At 44.3% G+C, this 14,459-nt stretch overlaps 2 protein-coding genes across 4 annotated transcripts in view; one reads left to right on the top strand and one right to left on the bottom strand.

Moving 5' to 3' along the window:
* The window catches only part of eef2k (eukaryotic elongation factor 2 kinase), a 369,092-nt gene that overhangs the window by 272,155 nt on the left and 82,478 nt on the right, over window positions 1-14,459 (top strand). The window lies entirely within an intron of this gene.
* The window catches only part of LOC308302888 (neurotrypsin-like), a gene marked incomplete at both ends in the record, with an annotated part of 70,910 nt that overhangs the window by 15,613 nt on the left and 40,838 nt on the right, over window positions 1-14,459 (bottom strand). Inside the window, 3 exons of the mRNA XM_080747206.1 lie at window positions 1,263-1,410; window positions 3,681-3,883; window positions 7,180-7,318. Coding sequence (XP_080603332.1) covers window positions 1,263-1,410; window positions 3,681-3,883; window positions 7,180-7,318 — 490 coding nt within the window. The remainder of the gene's footprint in view (window positions 1-1,262; window positions 1,411-3,680; window positions 3,884-7,179; window positions 7,319-14,459) is intronic.

Below are 14,459 nucleotides of genomic sequence, written 5' to 3' on the forward strand. Positions count from 1 at the left end.
ATTTCACCACTTGAACCGTCAATACTTAACTTGACATTTCAGTCTGCTCTCTACGGCAAACGTCTTTGCCGAAAATAGACGATCTACAAGCTCACAACGCCTCGCAGCGCTTAGATCGGCTATTTTTGGCTAAAGTTCTCAGGATATGGACGCTAGGATTCAAGTGGTTGATATAAAAAAGGAAAAAAAATGTTCTATCACACAAAGATTTGGAGGACCCCCTGTAGTAACTCTGAGGACTCCCTAGGGGTCCCGGACTCCCTGTTGAAGAACCTTGGAGTAGACAGTTATTTCTCCCAATTTAGTGATAATACCAATGAATCTGAAATATATGAATAATATGAAATATGAAATTATGTTGTCACTGCTGCCGTATCCTACTGGCTCACCTCCCACAACTTTCAAATGCTTCCGTCAAACAGTCCGGAGCAAGAAAATCTATGTAGTTTTCGGAGATTGTGGAATAGTTTGTCTGCATGGCCACATGAGACTATAGCTGCAGCCCCATGCATACTGTCCCTCTCCGCACATCCACCACCATGCCTTCCACTCTGTGACAGCACCCAGATGGCAGGGAGGCTATTTTCAGCCAGGATGGAGGCCCACCACCACCACCACCACACTCCTCACATATGTCTGCCCAGTGTGAGGTGCGAGCAGGGGTGTCACACCAAATTCTGGGCCCTGGGTACAAGGATTCACTGCGGGGCCCCACCATGAATGTTCTTCATAGGGGAAGGGTGTTTAACCCATTTAGACTGGGAAAGCATTATTTTGTGCTTTAAGTATTGAAAAATAGCAGATCTACAAGCTCACAGTGCCGCGCTGCAAGCTTGTAGATCTGCTATTTTTGAAAAACCTATGTTTCTATGTCAGTGGTGCTCAAACCTTTTCATGTGAAGGACCCCAAAATGATATGTATTTGGCCACGGACCCACTTCTACATATAGTTCCAGGGACCCCCAGAAGCAAAATTTGAGTTACAAATGTTCGCTTAAAAAATACATATTCTATAAGATTTGCACACATTTTCACGACTTTTCAAAAATACCAGATCTAAAGCTCGCAACGCGGCACTCGGTGCCGCACTGTGAGCTTGTATATCTGCTATTTTTCAATAGCTAAACTATAAAATAATTAAGGCCCCTCCACCTTGGGCCCTAGTAACTCAGTCCCAATTCCCCCCCCCCCCCCCCCCCCCCACCCCTTGTGACGCCCCTGGGCGTGAGCCAATCCGGCCCTGCAGGTGATGCGATGCTTACCCGAAGCCCAGCTGTCTGCATACCACCTCTGCATCCCTGTCGTCCCATTGGTCGTCGCAGACCGAGCCCCACCTTCCTCGGTGGAACACCTCCACCCGCCCCTCGAACTCCTCCTCACCCCCCACCAATCGCAGCGGAGGGGCGGAGCCTGAGAGAGAGAGAGAAATGAAAATATACGGTACATTATTATGTTATGTTAATATCAGGGATGGAGCTCGTTAATTTGTATTAATAATGAGCACCTTATCGTTCCTGCTTATTGAGCCGGGTTTTATCGAGCCTGCTATTGAGCGTTTTCTAATATTTTGTGGAAAGATGTGAAACGACAAATTCTGAACAGTACTGGTATCTTTTTTTTATTGGCCAGTTGTTGTGACTGTGAGTTTGTGGCTGACCACCATCTATGAAGATGACAAAAGTAACAAATATTATCGTTAAATATCATTAAAACCATCATTCATTAGTGTGCAATAAGTGTTAAAGGGCTTTAATATGAATAGTACTGTAATCATTTTAATCGCCTCTTGTCTTGTTTGTTTAGACTTGACGTCATTGGAAGCTATGCTCGATAACAAGCTTGATAAGCGCAAACCTTATTGATACCGGGTACTCAATAAATGTGTTAGCGAGTTTGTAGCGGGCCCTTGTTTTGAGCTGCATCCTTAATTATTATTGTCACTGTTGGGTGGAAACCTTGTCCAGAAGTATTACAAAAGAGATTAACGGTGAAAATAGCTGATCCACAACCTCACAATGCGCCACATTGTGACGTATTGTGAGCTTGTGGATCAGCTATTTTTGCAGCATAGGCCATTCATTTACACAAAATAACATTTCAATATGGAGAACTGGAGATACAAGGTTTCTGCCCAACAGCAATGATATTTATACAGGCCTATGTGAACTAAATTGTGTGTGCAAATTATATTTGCACACCTTGCTGACCCTTTCATCTCTGTACTTCATCGTTAAAAATGTTTTCCCCATAAATGAATTATCTATTTCATACGTTGTCGAATGACAGTGTCACACAAAAGTAGGCAAAAACAGACGATCTTCGAGCTCACAACGCATCGCCACTTTGACACCAATCGAGCGCATGGGAATAAATAATAAATACAATGGATCTGTTGTAAAACTACTGCGTCTTATAGATTACGTGTTTTATTATCTCTCTCTCTCTCTCTCTCTCTCTCTCTCTCTCTCTCTCTCTCTCTACTCTGTCTCTGTCATCCTGCGATATTGTCTCTGTTGAGCAAAGACCTTGTATCTCTGTATTTCAACTTTCTATATATATCCCCACCCGCAAGTTAATGACTTTGCTTAGTCTTGCTAAAGTGTCTTTTGCAAGGTGCTTCTGCATTATGAATGGCTTTATACAATATCAAGTACGTACATTGTTTGCACACTGCAGTTCTGCATTAAATATTTCATGTTGTGTAGTTTCTGCACCAAGTGTCAAAATGGATTTCTTCAGTGAATCTGTTACTTGCACCCTGAAACGTATTTCACGGATTCTGCTTTTGTTTCCATCCGTAATGGCTCTGTTTCAGATAAGCTTCCCAGAACCCAAGTTGGGTCAAAGTTTTTTAATATACCAAGATATACCAAGTGCAGCCTGGTTGGAGCTACTAGAGTGCGACATGGTACACAAAGCCTACAAATAGCCTCCTAAATGGCCAGTGTCTGGCGGAAAAATCCCGCAAACGTCCTGTTTACTGGTTCTAGATCCCGCAAGAGTGTGCTGCTGGTGTAGTGATGCGCGGAAGCGGGGATTGAACCCGGGGTTCCCACTCGTCAGATTAACGCACAACCAGTTGTGCTAATAGGGCTGAGCCCGATTAACAGGGCTGTTGTCGCTGGCTCATGGCTGGTAACTGTGGGGGCTACACTGGGACAGAGAAAGGGTGATAATAAAGCAGATTTTCTCCTAATTTATGTATCTGAAAAAAGCCATTTTAGTATGAACATGTTGGGAATATTAGGTGGCTTGTAACGATCTGGTCCAATGTTTAGTTCAGTGACCATGGAGCGAAAGAGTAGTTCAGAAGCTGCATGTGTTCACGTTAGCTCTCCCATTGGAAATGAATAGACCCCAAACCTACTTCCGCCTCCTAAAAAGGTATCCGCATACGTCACGCAGAAACTGGAAACATTATTTTGAAAGTGAAATATCCCTTTAATTATTACTTAGAAGGTTTTCACCCGCCACCAACGACATTGTCTCTCTCATCTCTCTCTCTCTCACTCTGTGTGTGTGTCTCTCTCTCTCAGGTGTGTGTGTGTGTGTGTGTGTGTGTGTGTGTGTGTGTGTGTGTGTGTGTGTGTGTGTGTGTGTGTGTGTGTGTGTGTGTGTGTGTGTGTGTGTGTGTGTGTGTGTGTGTGTGTGTGTAGTAGCGGGGAGGGGGGCGGGGTCACACTGACCTTCCGGTGGCGGCACGCACTCCAGGCCCGCCTCGTTGCCATGGTTACAGTCGCCGGTGACGAACGTCCTGCTCCGGCACTGGCTCAGGGCGCCTTCGTCGCCGCGGCAACCCAGCCGCTCGTAGTGGAAGAGGCCCAGGGCCCCTCCAGAGCCGGACTGGGACTGAGGGCGCTGCGGCGCCGTGCGGCCCACCTCACTGTACAACCACACCAAACACGTTAGCATAAAAAATACCAGATCTACAAGCACACACTGTATGGTTCATCACTGTCAGGCATCATAGCGGGGACGTGCTGGGCCCCTGATTCAGCCCGGAAAAAAAGAGTTGGAGAGGCCCTCATTGCAGCGCTATAGAGAGAGATCTCTCTCCATAGCGCTGCTGCTACTCAAAGATTTGTGACAAAGTGACAAGCCAGTGGGCCAATTACTGTACATGATTAATATTTCGTCGTTGTCGGGTGGAAAACTTGTCCAAAACCGTTTGTTTTGTATTTATCATTTTAAAAATGATTTAAACTAGTGAAAACAGCCGGTCTACAAGCACGTGCTTGTAGATCTGCTGTTTTCACTACTTTTGTGCAACGGCCTTATATGATGAAGCAGGGCTTTGCTTTGCGAAAAAATGTAGACATTTGAAACTTGGAGATACGAGGTTTCTGCCCGACAGTGACGATTTACTTTGTTGGCTGCCCAGCCCCCAAAATGGAACGAAGGCCGACATTTTATTTTAAATTTTTTCCTAATGGTCGGCCTGGACCGGCCGGGAATGGACCGGCCGTTCGGGAGTTGTCCCGCTTTTCCCAATGGCCAGCACGTCCCTGCATCATAGGATCATGTTTTTTACATTAACCACTTGAACCTTATAGCATCCCTATTCTGAGTGGAACATTAACCAAATATCGCAGATCTACAAGCTTACAACGCCTCGCGCCGCGAGGCGTTGTAAGCTTGTAGATCGTCTATTTTTGGCAAAGAGGTTTGTAGAGGGAAAAGAAGAGCCGACTAGCTATTTGACGGTTCAAGTGGTTAAATGTCTGACAATAAACTTTACTCCAACATGATTACAGTGCTGTCAAACAAGTCAAAAGCTGTCTAAGTCTATGAACATCACACAATTTTATACAATATATAGTGGGGATCCCTGCTCTCTCAGCTAAGGGGTCCCTGGCCTGAAAACATTGAAGACCCCTGGCCTACCGTAAGCAATTTTTGCAAGGTTTTCAGGAGAGACAAAACAAAAACACTTTTCTGCCCAAGTCACCTAGATGAGTTAGGCAGAATAAGTCACACTTATTTGCCTTTATTTATATCTGCCTAAAGATCCTTGCACACTGCTGTTTTTTTTTTTTGTTTTCATTTCGTTTTCAAAATCCGAAATCTACAAAAAAAAATAAACGTTTTTCAGGCCAAGGTCAGGACCCCTTAGTCAGTGGCGGCTCCAGGGGGGAGCTGGAGGGGGCTTTAGCCCCCCCTGGTGAAGGCTTAGCACCCCCTAAGCCCCCCCACCCCACACACCCAATTGTGATGAAAGATATTTATGGAATACATAAATTAAATATATATGAATATGTGAAAGACAATTGATTGACTTATATGTAAACCCTACTATAAAACTGTACTTTTTATGCTAGAAAGCATCTTCAGCCTCACAAAAACCCTATTTGATCACCTACAGTACTCAGATTTGGAGCTTGAAACTGCCAATGATCTGGTCTGTTCCATTATCCGTACTCTTAGCGAGAGAATATTGTTTGTCATATTAGTACTATTCATTATTGTTTGTTGACAAAATGTATTAGCCCCCGCTCTAAAAAAGCCAGCTCCCCCATAGCCCCCCAGTTACAATTCTCTGGAGCCGCCGCTGCCCTTAGCTGAGAGAGAGAAAGCAGGGACCCAGTGGCAACAGCTGTGAAAAACAGGAAAAAAATCTACCCTGATCCGTTTCTTTTTTACGGGCGAAATAACGGGCGGCAGTGTGCAAACGTGATTGACTTAACGTGAGCTTTATTTTTTCATTTACGTGCTCCGAAATTCGCTCAGATATTTGGCAAAAAAAAAACGCAGCAGTGTGCAACAACCTTTACTCTACTCTCCTAACTCTGCCAATGTCCTCAGGACCTCGGCCAATAAGAATGCTTGTTGTTAAATTCAAAGTCAAGAAGTTGACCTAAAAGCACTTTCTGCCTAATACATTTTTTTGGAATGTAACTAGCATTCTGATTGGCTTAGGACAGTGGTTCTCAACCTGTGGGTCGGGACCCCCAGGGGGTCCAAATTATTTTTGGGGGGTCCCCAGATGATTAACTTAATGTGCAACATTGTTTTCTCACTCAACAGTAAACAAACCAACATACTGTAAAGCTTAAATGTATAGAGGGTATCTGCACATTTCTAAAGTGAAAATTTTAGGACTTTTTTTATACCTCTAAAATGAAATATTAAACATTGGCCAAATTGTTAAATATTAGAGGCAGAAATTGAGAAAATAGCAGATCTACATGCTCACAATGCCTCGCGTTTGTGGGCATGTAGACAACGCCTCGCAACGCTCACAACGCCTCGCAACGCGAGGCATTGTGAGCGTGTAGATCGGCTATTTTCACAATAGAACTGTGTTATACAAAATGTAATTCCTCAACACTTAGTGCTCGTCAGGGTGGGTGGGGTCCCCAGTTAAAATATGGTTATTTTGGGGGTCGCGGCCTGAAAAGGTTGAGAACCACTGGCTTAGGAAATAGAGTATAGGCATAGCCTGGGTGCCAGCCCGACTCATCATCCCCCACTGCCGGGGGATACGCAGTGTGAATTAGTATGAACGCCAGGCTAGCACAATGATGCAGCAGTGTTAGGAGAGTAGACAAAAATGTCAATTTGACCAAAAAAGTGAATTAGGCAATTATTCTATGGGACTAACGATTTTTTTAACCCATTTAGGCCTAGAATTATTGAATGCTTTAACCAGTGAAAAATAGCAGATATACAGTACAAGCTCGCAGCGCGGCACTCGGTAATATATGTATTTTTAAAGCGAACGTTTGTAACTCAAATTTTGCTTCTGGGTGGTCCCTGGAACTAGATATTTTGAGATGAGGTCTGTGGCCAAATAAATATCATTTTGGGGGTCCTTCACATGAAAAGGTTTGAGAACCACTGACATAGTAGTCTCTCAAGAACAGACTAACTGAGCTCCAGTTAAGTGAAAAGGACCTTTTCTTTGATGATGGCTAGCCAGATTGCTGACATAGAAACAGGTTTTTCAAAAGATCTTAGAAGGATTCAAAAGACACTTATAGAATCAGGTCGAAAATTCAAATTTTCACGATTTTTCAAAAATAGCAGATCTACAAGCTCGCAGCGCGGCACTCGGTGCCGCGCTGTGAGCTTGTATATCTGCTATCTTTCAATAGTTAAAGCAGTCAATAATCCTAATTAATCAATTCCCTACCAGAGTGGGGACAATGTGTTTGTTTCTCATGCTCTCTCCATACATACCCCAGTCCCAGCTGTCTGCAGATCACGCTGGCGTCTCTGTCCGTCCAGTGAGAGTCGCACACCGCCCCCCACTGGCCATTCAGGTACACTTCCACGCGCCCGCTGCCCGCCGACGAGCCGTCAACCAGCCGCGCCGCACCTGACCAATCAGAGGACGGTAAATGGTAAATGGTGCATTTATATAGATTGTACATTCAGCCATTCACACACACATTCATACACCGATGGCGGAGGAAACCATGCAAGGCACCAACCTGCTCACCGGGAGCAACTAGGGGTTCAGAGTCTTGCTCAAGGACTCTTCGACACCAACTCTGGGGGAGCCCGGGAACGAACTGGAAACCCTCCGTGTTCTAATGCCGGTTTCTTTACCCCTGAGCCATTGCCGCCCAGTACAAATCAGAGCTCCGACACAACACTCACCAATGACACTCACCAATTTGTCTTTTTTTTTTTTGATTGATTGATTGAATACTTTATTAAAAGTTTGCAAACAGCACAGCAAGTAAATTTACAGTAAATAAGCAAGCAATGTTAAAAGCATAACAAAAACAAAAAAAAGATGAATCCGGTGAGTAGACTCAATGGACCCTTTGGCTGAGTCTCAGGTCCTTATCTGTCCTATCTCCTACATCCTAGCTCCTACAGGAAGTAGAATTCGGTCTGCCATTTTCTTCCTTGTGTCAAGTCTCTCTCTGCTGCTGGAAGGACATAGGAAATATAGGATCAGGAGGCATCAATGAGGAGGTATATGTAGGATGTAGAAAACCTTGACGCTTCCTACCAGGAATTGTTTGCAAGCTGAGCAGCATGACGAGTGATTACTCTACCCCTCCAGCTGACAATCCGACGCCCCTTTGCACCTGTCAGCCATAGACATAGAAAAGTAGACGCCTCCTCCGGCTCTAGGGCCTTGGTAAAAGAGGACTGGCGTTTTTTAAGGCAAGCTTCCTGATTGCAGAAGGACGCTTCCTTGTGTGTCACAGAAGGGGACGTTCGGTAGGCCAATCAGATGCGGGACTCCCTCTTTCCCAGAGGCACTTGCTTTGGCAATGTAAACGTTTGTCTCCTCATTAAATAAAGCTCCTTTTAATTGAATGTACAAGTCCTGGAAAAGACACGCTGTGATTGGTCAGTAGTCACTTTGAGTGGCAGAACGCCTTCCACACTTCAGCACTTCCGCCAGTCCTGTTTTACCAGTCACCAATGAAGTGCAGCAGTGGATGAGGTATCTAGCTTTTTATATCCGTGCTGTCAGCTGTGTTGTTGTCATCAGAAAAGGACGTTGCATTTAACATGTCTCACCTCTCCAAACCAAAGATATTTAATTCATGAAGATAGCTCATCCTCATTGGATCCACTAGAGTGCGACATGGTACACAAATCCTACAAATAGACTCCTAAGTGGGCGCCGGCTCTGATGGAAAATCTCGCGCACGTCCTGTTTACTGGTGCTATAGATCCCACGAGAGTGTGTTGCTGGGACAGCTAAAGAGCAATAATAAAGTTGATTTTCTCAGTTGTTGTGTCGCTGAAAAAAGCCACTTTAGTATGACAATTTTGTTAATATTATGTGGCTTGTGATGATCTGGTCCAATATTTAGTTCAGTGACTATAGCTTCTGAACTATTATTTTGCTCCGTGTTCACGTTAGCTCTCCCATTGTAAATTAATAGACTCCAAACATGCTTCCGCCTCCTAAAAAGGTATCTACCTACGTCACACAGAAAAGGGAAGTACAGGTCTTTTGCACCCTCTTGCTATCGCCCTCTTGGTCCAAACCTCTCCAAATGTCCTCCTTTCCCATCTCTCCTCTTCTCCATTCCTACATGCTTATACTCAGTGGGCGGGACTAACATACAAGGAAAGGATAGAAGTGTAGGAAATGAGGATGTAATTTAAAGACCTGAGACGCAGCCTTCGTCAAGTCTCGCCTGCGGTTGCTGTTGCTTTTTTGGACAAAACACTACCATTGGGGGGAAAGAAAAGTTGAATGTAGCCTATTCATTAAGGCCAGGTTTAAAATCCATCTGGTGAAGAATAGTTACTGTACCTTATTTTCCTTTTTGTTTAAATCAAACCAGCCAGGGCAGAACAAGGCACAAGGAGCCTGCTGGTTGGTCAGTTCAGGGACCAATCCGAAGCTCGACAAACGGTGGATTCATATTCATATTAAGGCTAATGGATAATGTTTCTTATTCTATTGTCTTACATCATTTAGAAGACATATTGAATACCAAATAGCCTATGGCTTGACAGTTAGAATATGCTTCCTAGTAGAATTGTATCGCCTTAAAAACAGTCCAGGGATATCATTGTGTTGTTATTAGCTGTTCAACAACAGCTACACTTATTGGAACTTCAGACTTTAATTGGTGTTTTGTTATTAATTAACTGTTTTACTGCCAGATGTTGTTATTTATTTATTGGGTTTTGTGCCAGCAAAAAGCACCTTACCTTTGCGATGTTATAGACAAAGATGTATTTTTTTTTCCATCATTATTATTTTATTTTCTCCTTAAATAGGTGTACCGTGGCTATACCAGCAGTAGAGGGCAGCCTCATGCAAGACTTAATGTGAAAATGGCCGCGGTAGGCTGCTGTCCGTCAAGGCAGCTCAATCGCTACAGACCAATAGATCCAGAGAAAATAACAAGGAAGAGTGTTGTTACTCCATTGATGCTAACGTCCAGTGGGTTTTTGAGAGCACTTTTACGGGAGCTGTCTCTACGGTACACACCCGCGCGACCCCTCATCAGTTTACAGACATCAAACCAAGGTACAAAAGAACGAGCCAAAGAACGTACAATTGGCATCGCGCCGCCGGGAAAAATGGGGCGAACGGGAACGTCCAAAGCGTTGATAGAGTTAATAGTAAAATAATTAAATAATCACAATAGGCGATAAAAAGCAGTAGTAACTCTATTAACCCATTAAAACCAGGAAAGCATCGGTCAAGATTCTTTCAAAAACATTAAAAAATGCAGATGTACAAGCTCACAGCGCATCACTTTGTCCTGCACTGCGATCTTGTACTTCAGCAATTTTATTTATTTATTATTTGTACATGTTTTAACACAGATCTTCTCTTCTTCTCTTTGCAGTCAGATGCTCTACACCCTGAGCTTCTCTTTCTCTTGGTAGTCATTGCTGACGGTTTGTCAGGAGTCATGGCCTCCACTTCCCACCTGATGTTGTGTGGGAGTTGTGACTGCTCCAGACCGTACTGAATGACTGCTAGCTTACATAGCGTCTTGAGACCAGGACTCAAGTCCAGGATGAACAGGTCATCATCGGCAAACAGAACGACACGATCTCCCACCAGAACACAGCTCATGTTATCCACTGGACTCGGGCCTTTCCCCTTGGGCTCCACCGTCTTCCAGAAGGTCTCTGGATTCTTTTTACACAGATCGTTGACGTTTTGCTGCTGTGTGCGGCCACCATATATGTACAGCTCTCCGTTGTAGGTAAAGGCTGAATGACCCCTGGGTCTTTCTGCAAGATGCTCTAACGGAGGCGTGTTCAGCCAGCAGTTGGTCTCTGTGTCAAACACTCTGAGGTTGTAGTAGTAGCAGGGCTGGGCCGTATTGTACCACTGGTACTCATTATAGCCCCCAAATACAAACATCTTCGTCTCGATGATGGCGGCAGAGTGATATTGTGAGGAATGTACTGGACGTCCTCCGGTGTTAACAAAAGACCAGACCATTGAGGTGGTGTCCAACTTGTACATATTATTGGTTAAACTAGTCCGGGCATTAGTTAAACTAGTCCGGGTCCTTCCTCCATGGATATACATGACCTTCCCCAAGACACAGGCTGAGTGGTTCTTCCTCCCCTCTGGAACAGGCCCCGACACCTTGGGTTTGAACCATCTGTGGGTGTCGACATCAAATGCATAAAGAACGTTGCAGCAAGGATATTCCCAGGTGTAAACCTGAGCATCCCCTCCCCAGAGGTAGACTGTATCCTCTATCAGCACAGCTGTGTGGCCCTGGCGCCTGGAGGGTTGATGTTCTCCTCTTCCAGGTGTCAGTGAAGGCAACGTCCTCCAGCGTAAAGACACTGTGTTGAAAACGTGCACACAAAGCCGAGTCATGTCATTACAACAGAGTCCTCCTCTAAAGCAGTACACCTCGTGCTCCACGGCTACTGCAGCGTGATGGCATCTCCCTGGTCCTCCAGGCAGATGTACGGTCCAGCAGAACATCTCTCAACCAATCGCTCTGTGAAAAGTATGTAGAGTCCCATCCCTGAATGTGCGTTCCTACCATTTATTGGTTCATTGGCAGAAATGTCACGTAAGGTTTGATCAATATGCTAAACCGAAGACTGTTGATTCCCTAAATATGGCAAATAGATGATGGCCGGTGCAATGGACCCTATTCACGTCCCGCCCACTCAACAACTTCCTGGTGCTGACGTCACGCTTTGAAGGGGAAACCCTACTTAAAGCCCATCGAGTTAACACAGAAATTAAGAAGCAAATTTAATGGAATTTCCGAATAGTAAAGTATAAAATACGGCTAGCATGATCAAGAACACAAGATAGTAAAAGACACAAAGCATGATAATTTACTTTACCGTTCGAAATAATGATTTGTTGGCTTTAAGTCCAGCGATATCTGTGTTAGTTTACCCTTCAAAGCTGACGTCAGCACCAGGAAGTTGCTGAGAAATTTGCTGAGTGGGGCGGGCCGGGAGTAGGGTCTATCACAGCCGAAACAGGCTCATTCATAATCTGTACATTGAAAACTATACACACTATAGGATGTCAACAAATGAACTCGGCTATATACTGTATAGTCCAGGCTTTTCGGGCAGTATTTTGATGGAATTGTGCACTTTATGAAAGAAGCATGAAATTTGGCACACAGTTAGAACATGCCATATGGAACATTTCTGGCTATAGGGGCATCGCAGATTTGTCTTGGGAAACTTGTGGGAGCCAATCAAAGTTGGGCTCTCATAGACTTTAAAATAATACAAAAAATAAATATGCTTTAAGTAGCATGTGAGGGGTCAAACTAGGTGTTTTTCGGGATTCTGAATCCAATGCAAACATTTGTTTTGCAGGAAAAACATTCCTTGGGCTAAAAACGTATAACTATGGTTTAGTGATGAGTCATCACTTTTCAAAGTTTTGTGGCGGCCGTTTCTCGGAAAGGAATGTTTTACGTGCAAAACAAATGCTTGCATTGGATTCAGAATCCCGAAAAACACCTAGTTTGACCCCTCACATGCTACTTAAAGCATATTTATTTTTTGTATTATTGTACTCTATAGTAAAGTCTATGAGAGCCCAACTTTGATTGGCTCCCACAAGTTTCCCAAGACAAATCTGCGATGCCCCTATAGCCAAAAATGTTCCATATGGCATGTTCTAACTGTGTGCCAAATGTCATGCTTCTTTCATAAAGTGCACGATTTTTGCCTGAAACGCTCCCACTAGTAGTCTACATAACATGCTATCTAGGTAGCCTTTGCATTTAAGCCTGCAAGGTCGTCAAGGCTATGTATGGCAAGTGCTACAGAGGTGGAGTCTGAAGAGGTGAATCTTCAGATTACGGCGGAAGATTTGGAGTGAGTCTGCAGTTCCAGCTGCGATGGGGGAGTTTCCAGAACGCTAGAACGCTTCCAATAAGCTATAAGTACCAGCTTCACTGAAGAAATCCATGTTGACACTTGGTGCAGAAACTAAACAACATGAAATATTTAGTACAGAACTGCAGTGTGCAACAATGTACACATACTTCAGTTCAGTTTTTTGGACAATTTAATACAAATAATGTTATCAGTGCATAACAAGGCATGATTTGCCAAACAAAGGTAGAATAGGTAGAAGCATAATGCTTATCGAGCCCCAACCCTGGCTCAGTTGTCATAAATACATAAATACATAAGTTAGATTGTCAGTGATTACAGCACACTTCAAGAAATACATCATTAACATGTGTTTGTTTTTGTTTTTTTCCACGCATACGTACAGCATGCCCAGGGGCGTCACACCAAATTCTGGGCCCTGGGTACAAGGATTCACTGTGGGCCCCCCATGAATGTTAACCATTGAAAAATAGCAGATATACAAGCTCACAGCGCGGCACCGAGTGCCGCGCTGCGAGCTTGTAGACCTGCTATTTTTGAAAAATTGTGAAAATGTGTGCAAGAAACCTATGTTTCCATGTCAGTGGTGCTCAAACCTTTTCATGTCAAGGACGCCCAAGATGATATGTATTTGGCCACGGACCCCCATCTCCAAATATTTAGTTCCAGGGACCCCCCGGAAGCAAGATTTGAGTTACAAAATGTCCGCTTAAAAAATACATATATTCAAAGATTTACACACATTTTCACAACTTTTCAAAAATAGCAAATCTACAAGCTCGCAGCGCGGCACCGTGAGCTTGTATATCTGCTATTTTTCAATAGCTAAAGTTACTAGGGCCCCTCCACCTTGGGCCCTAGTAACTCAGTCCCACTTTCCTCCCCCTTGTGACGCCCCTGAGCATGTCTGTCTGTCTGTCTGTCTGTCTGTCTGTCTGTCTGTCTGTCTGTCTGTCTGTCTGTCTGTCTGTCTGTCTGTCTGTCTGTCTGTCTCTCTCTCTCTCTCTCTCTCTCTCTCTCTCTCACTGCTTGATATAGTATAAGACCCATTCATAATGCAGCTCAGCACCTTGCTCATCGTGGAGACATGCGGGACTAAACCAGACGATTTTTCAAAAATCGCAGATCTGCAAGCTCGCAGCGCGGCACTCGGTGCCGCGCTGTGAGCTTGTATATCTGCTATTTTTGAGCGGTGGTAAACCGCTCCATAGAGTGGCTGTGCGTGTGTCTGTAGCCTTTTTCCTCAGCGTTTTGCCATAGGAAAACGTGTGTGTGTGTAGCATAGTCTGTACATCCTAGACTCAAATCCTAGTCTGAAGACGTTATGCAAGCACAACCACCGCTCACTTCACATTGGGTGTGATTTTTCAATAGTCAAGGCATAAAATAATGCGTTCCCAGTCTAAATGGGTTAAACCTCCTAATCCCTATGAAGAACATTCATGGGGGCCCCGCAGTGAATCCTTGTACTCAGGGCCCAGAATTTGGTGCGACACCTTTACCTTACCTTGATGACAGTCGCAGTAGGCCCATATCTTTTATGTTTTTTACCTTGGTGACAGTGGCAGTAGGCCCATCCATCCTTGTATGTTTTTACCTTGGTGACAGTCGCAGTAGGCCCATCCATCCCTGTATGTTTTTACCTTGGTGACAGTCGCAGTAGGCCCATCCAT

This window comes from Nannobrachium achirus (genome assembly GCF_963921795.1).
Source record: "Nannobrachium achirus genome assembly, chromosome: 18".
Taxonomy (NCBI): domain Eukaryota; kingdom Metazoa; phylum Chordata; class Actinopteri; order Myctophiformes; family Myctophidae; genus Nannobrachium; species Nannobrachium achirus.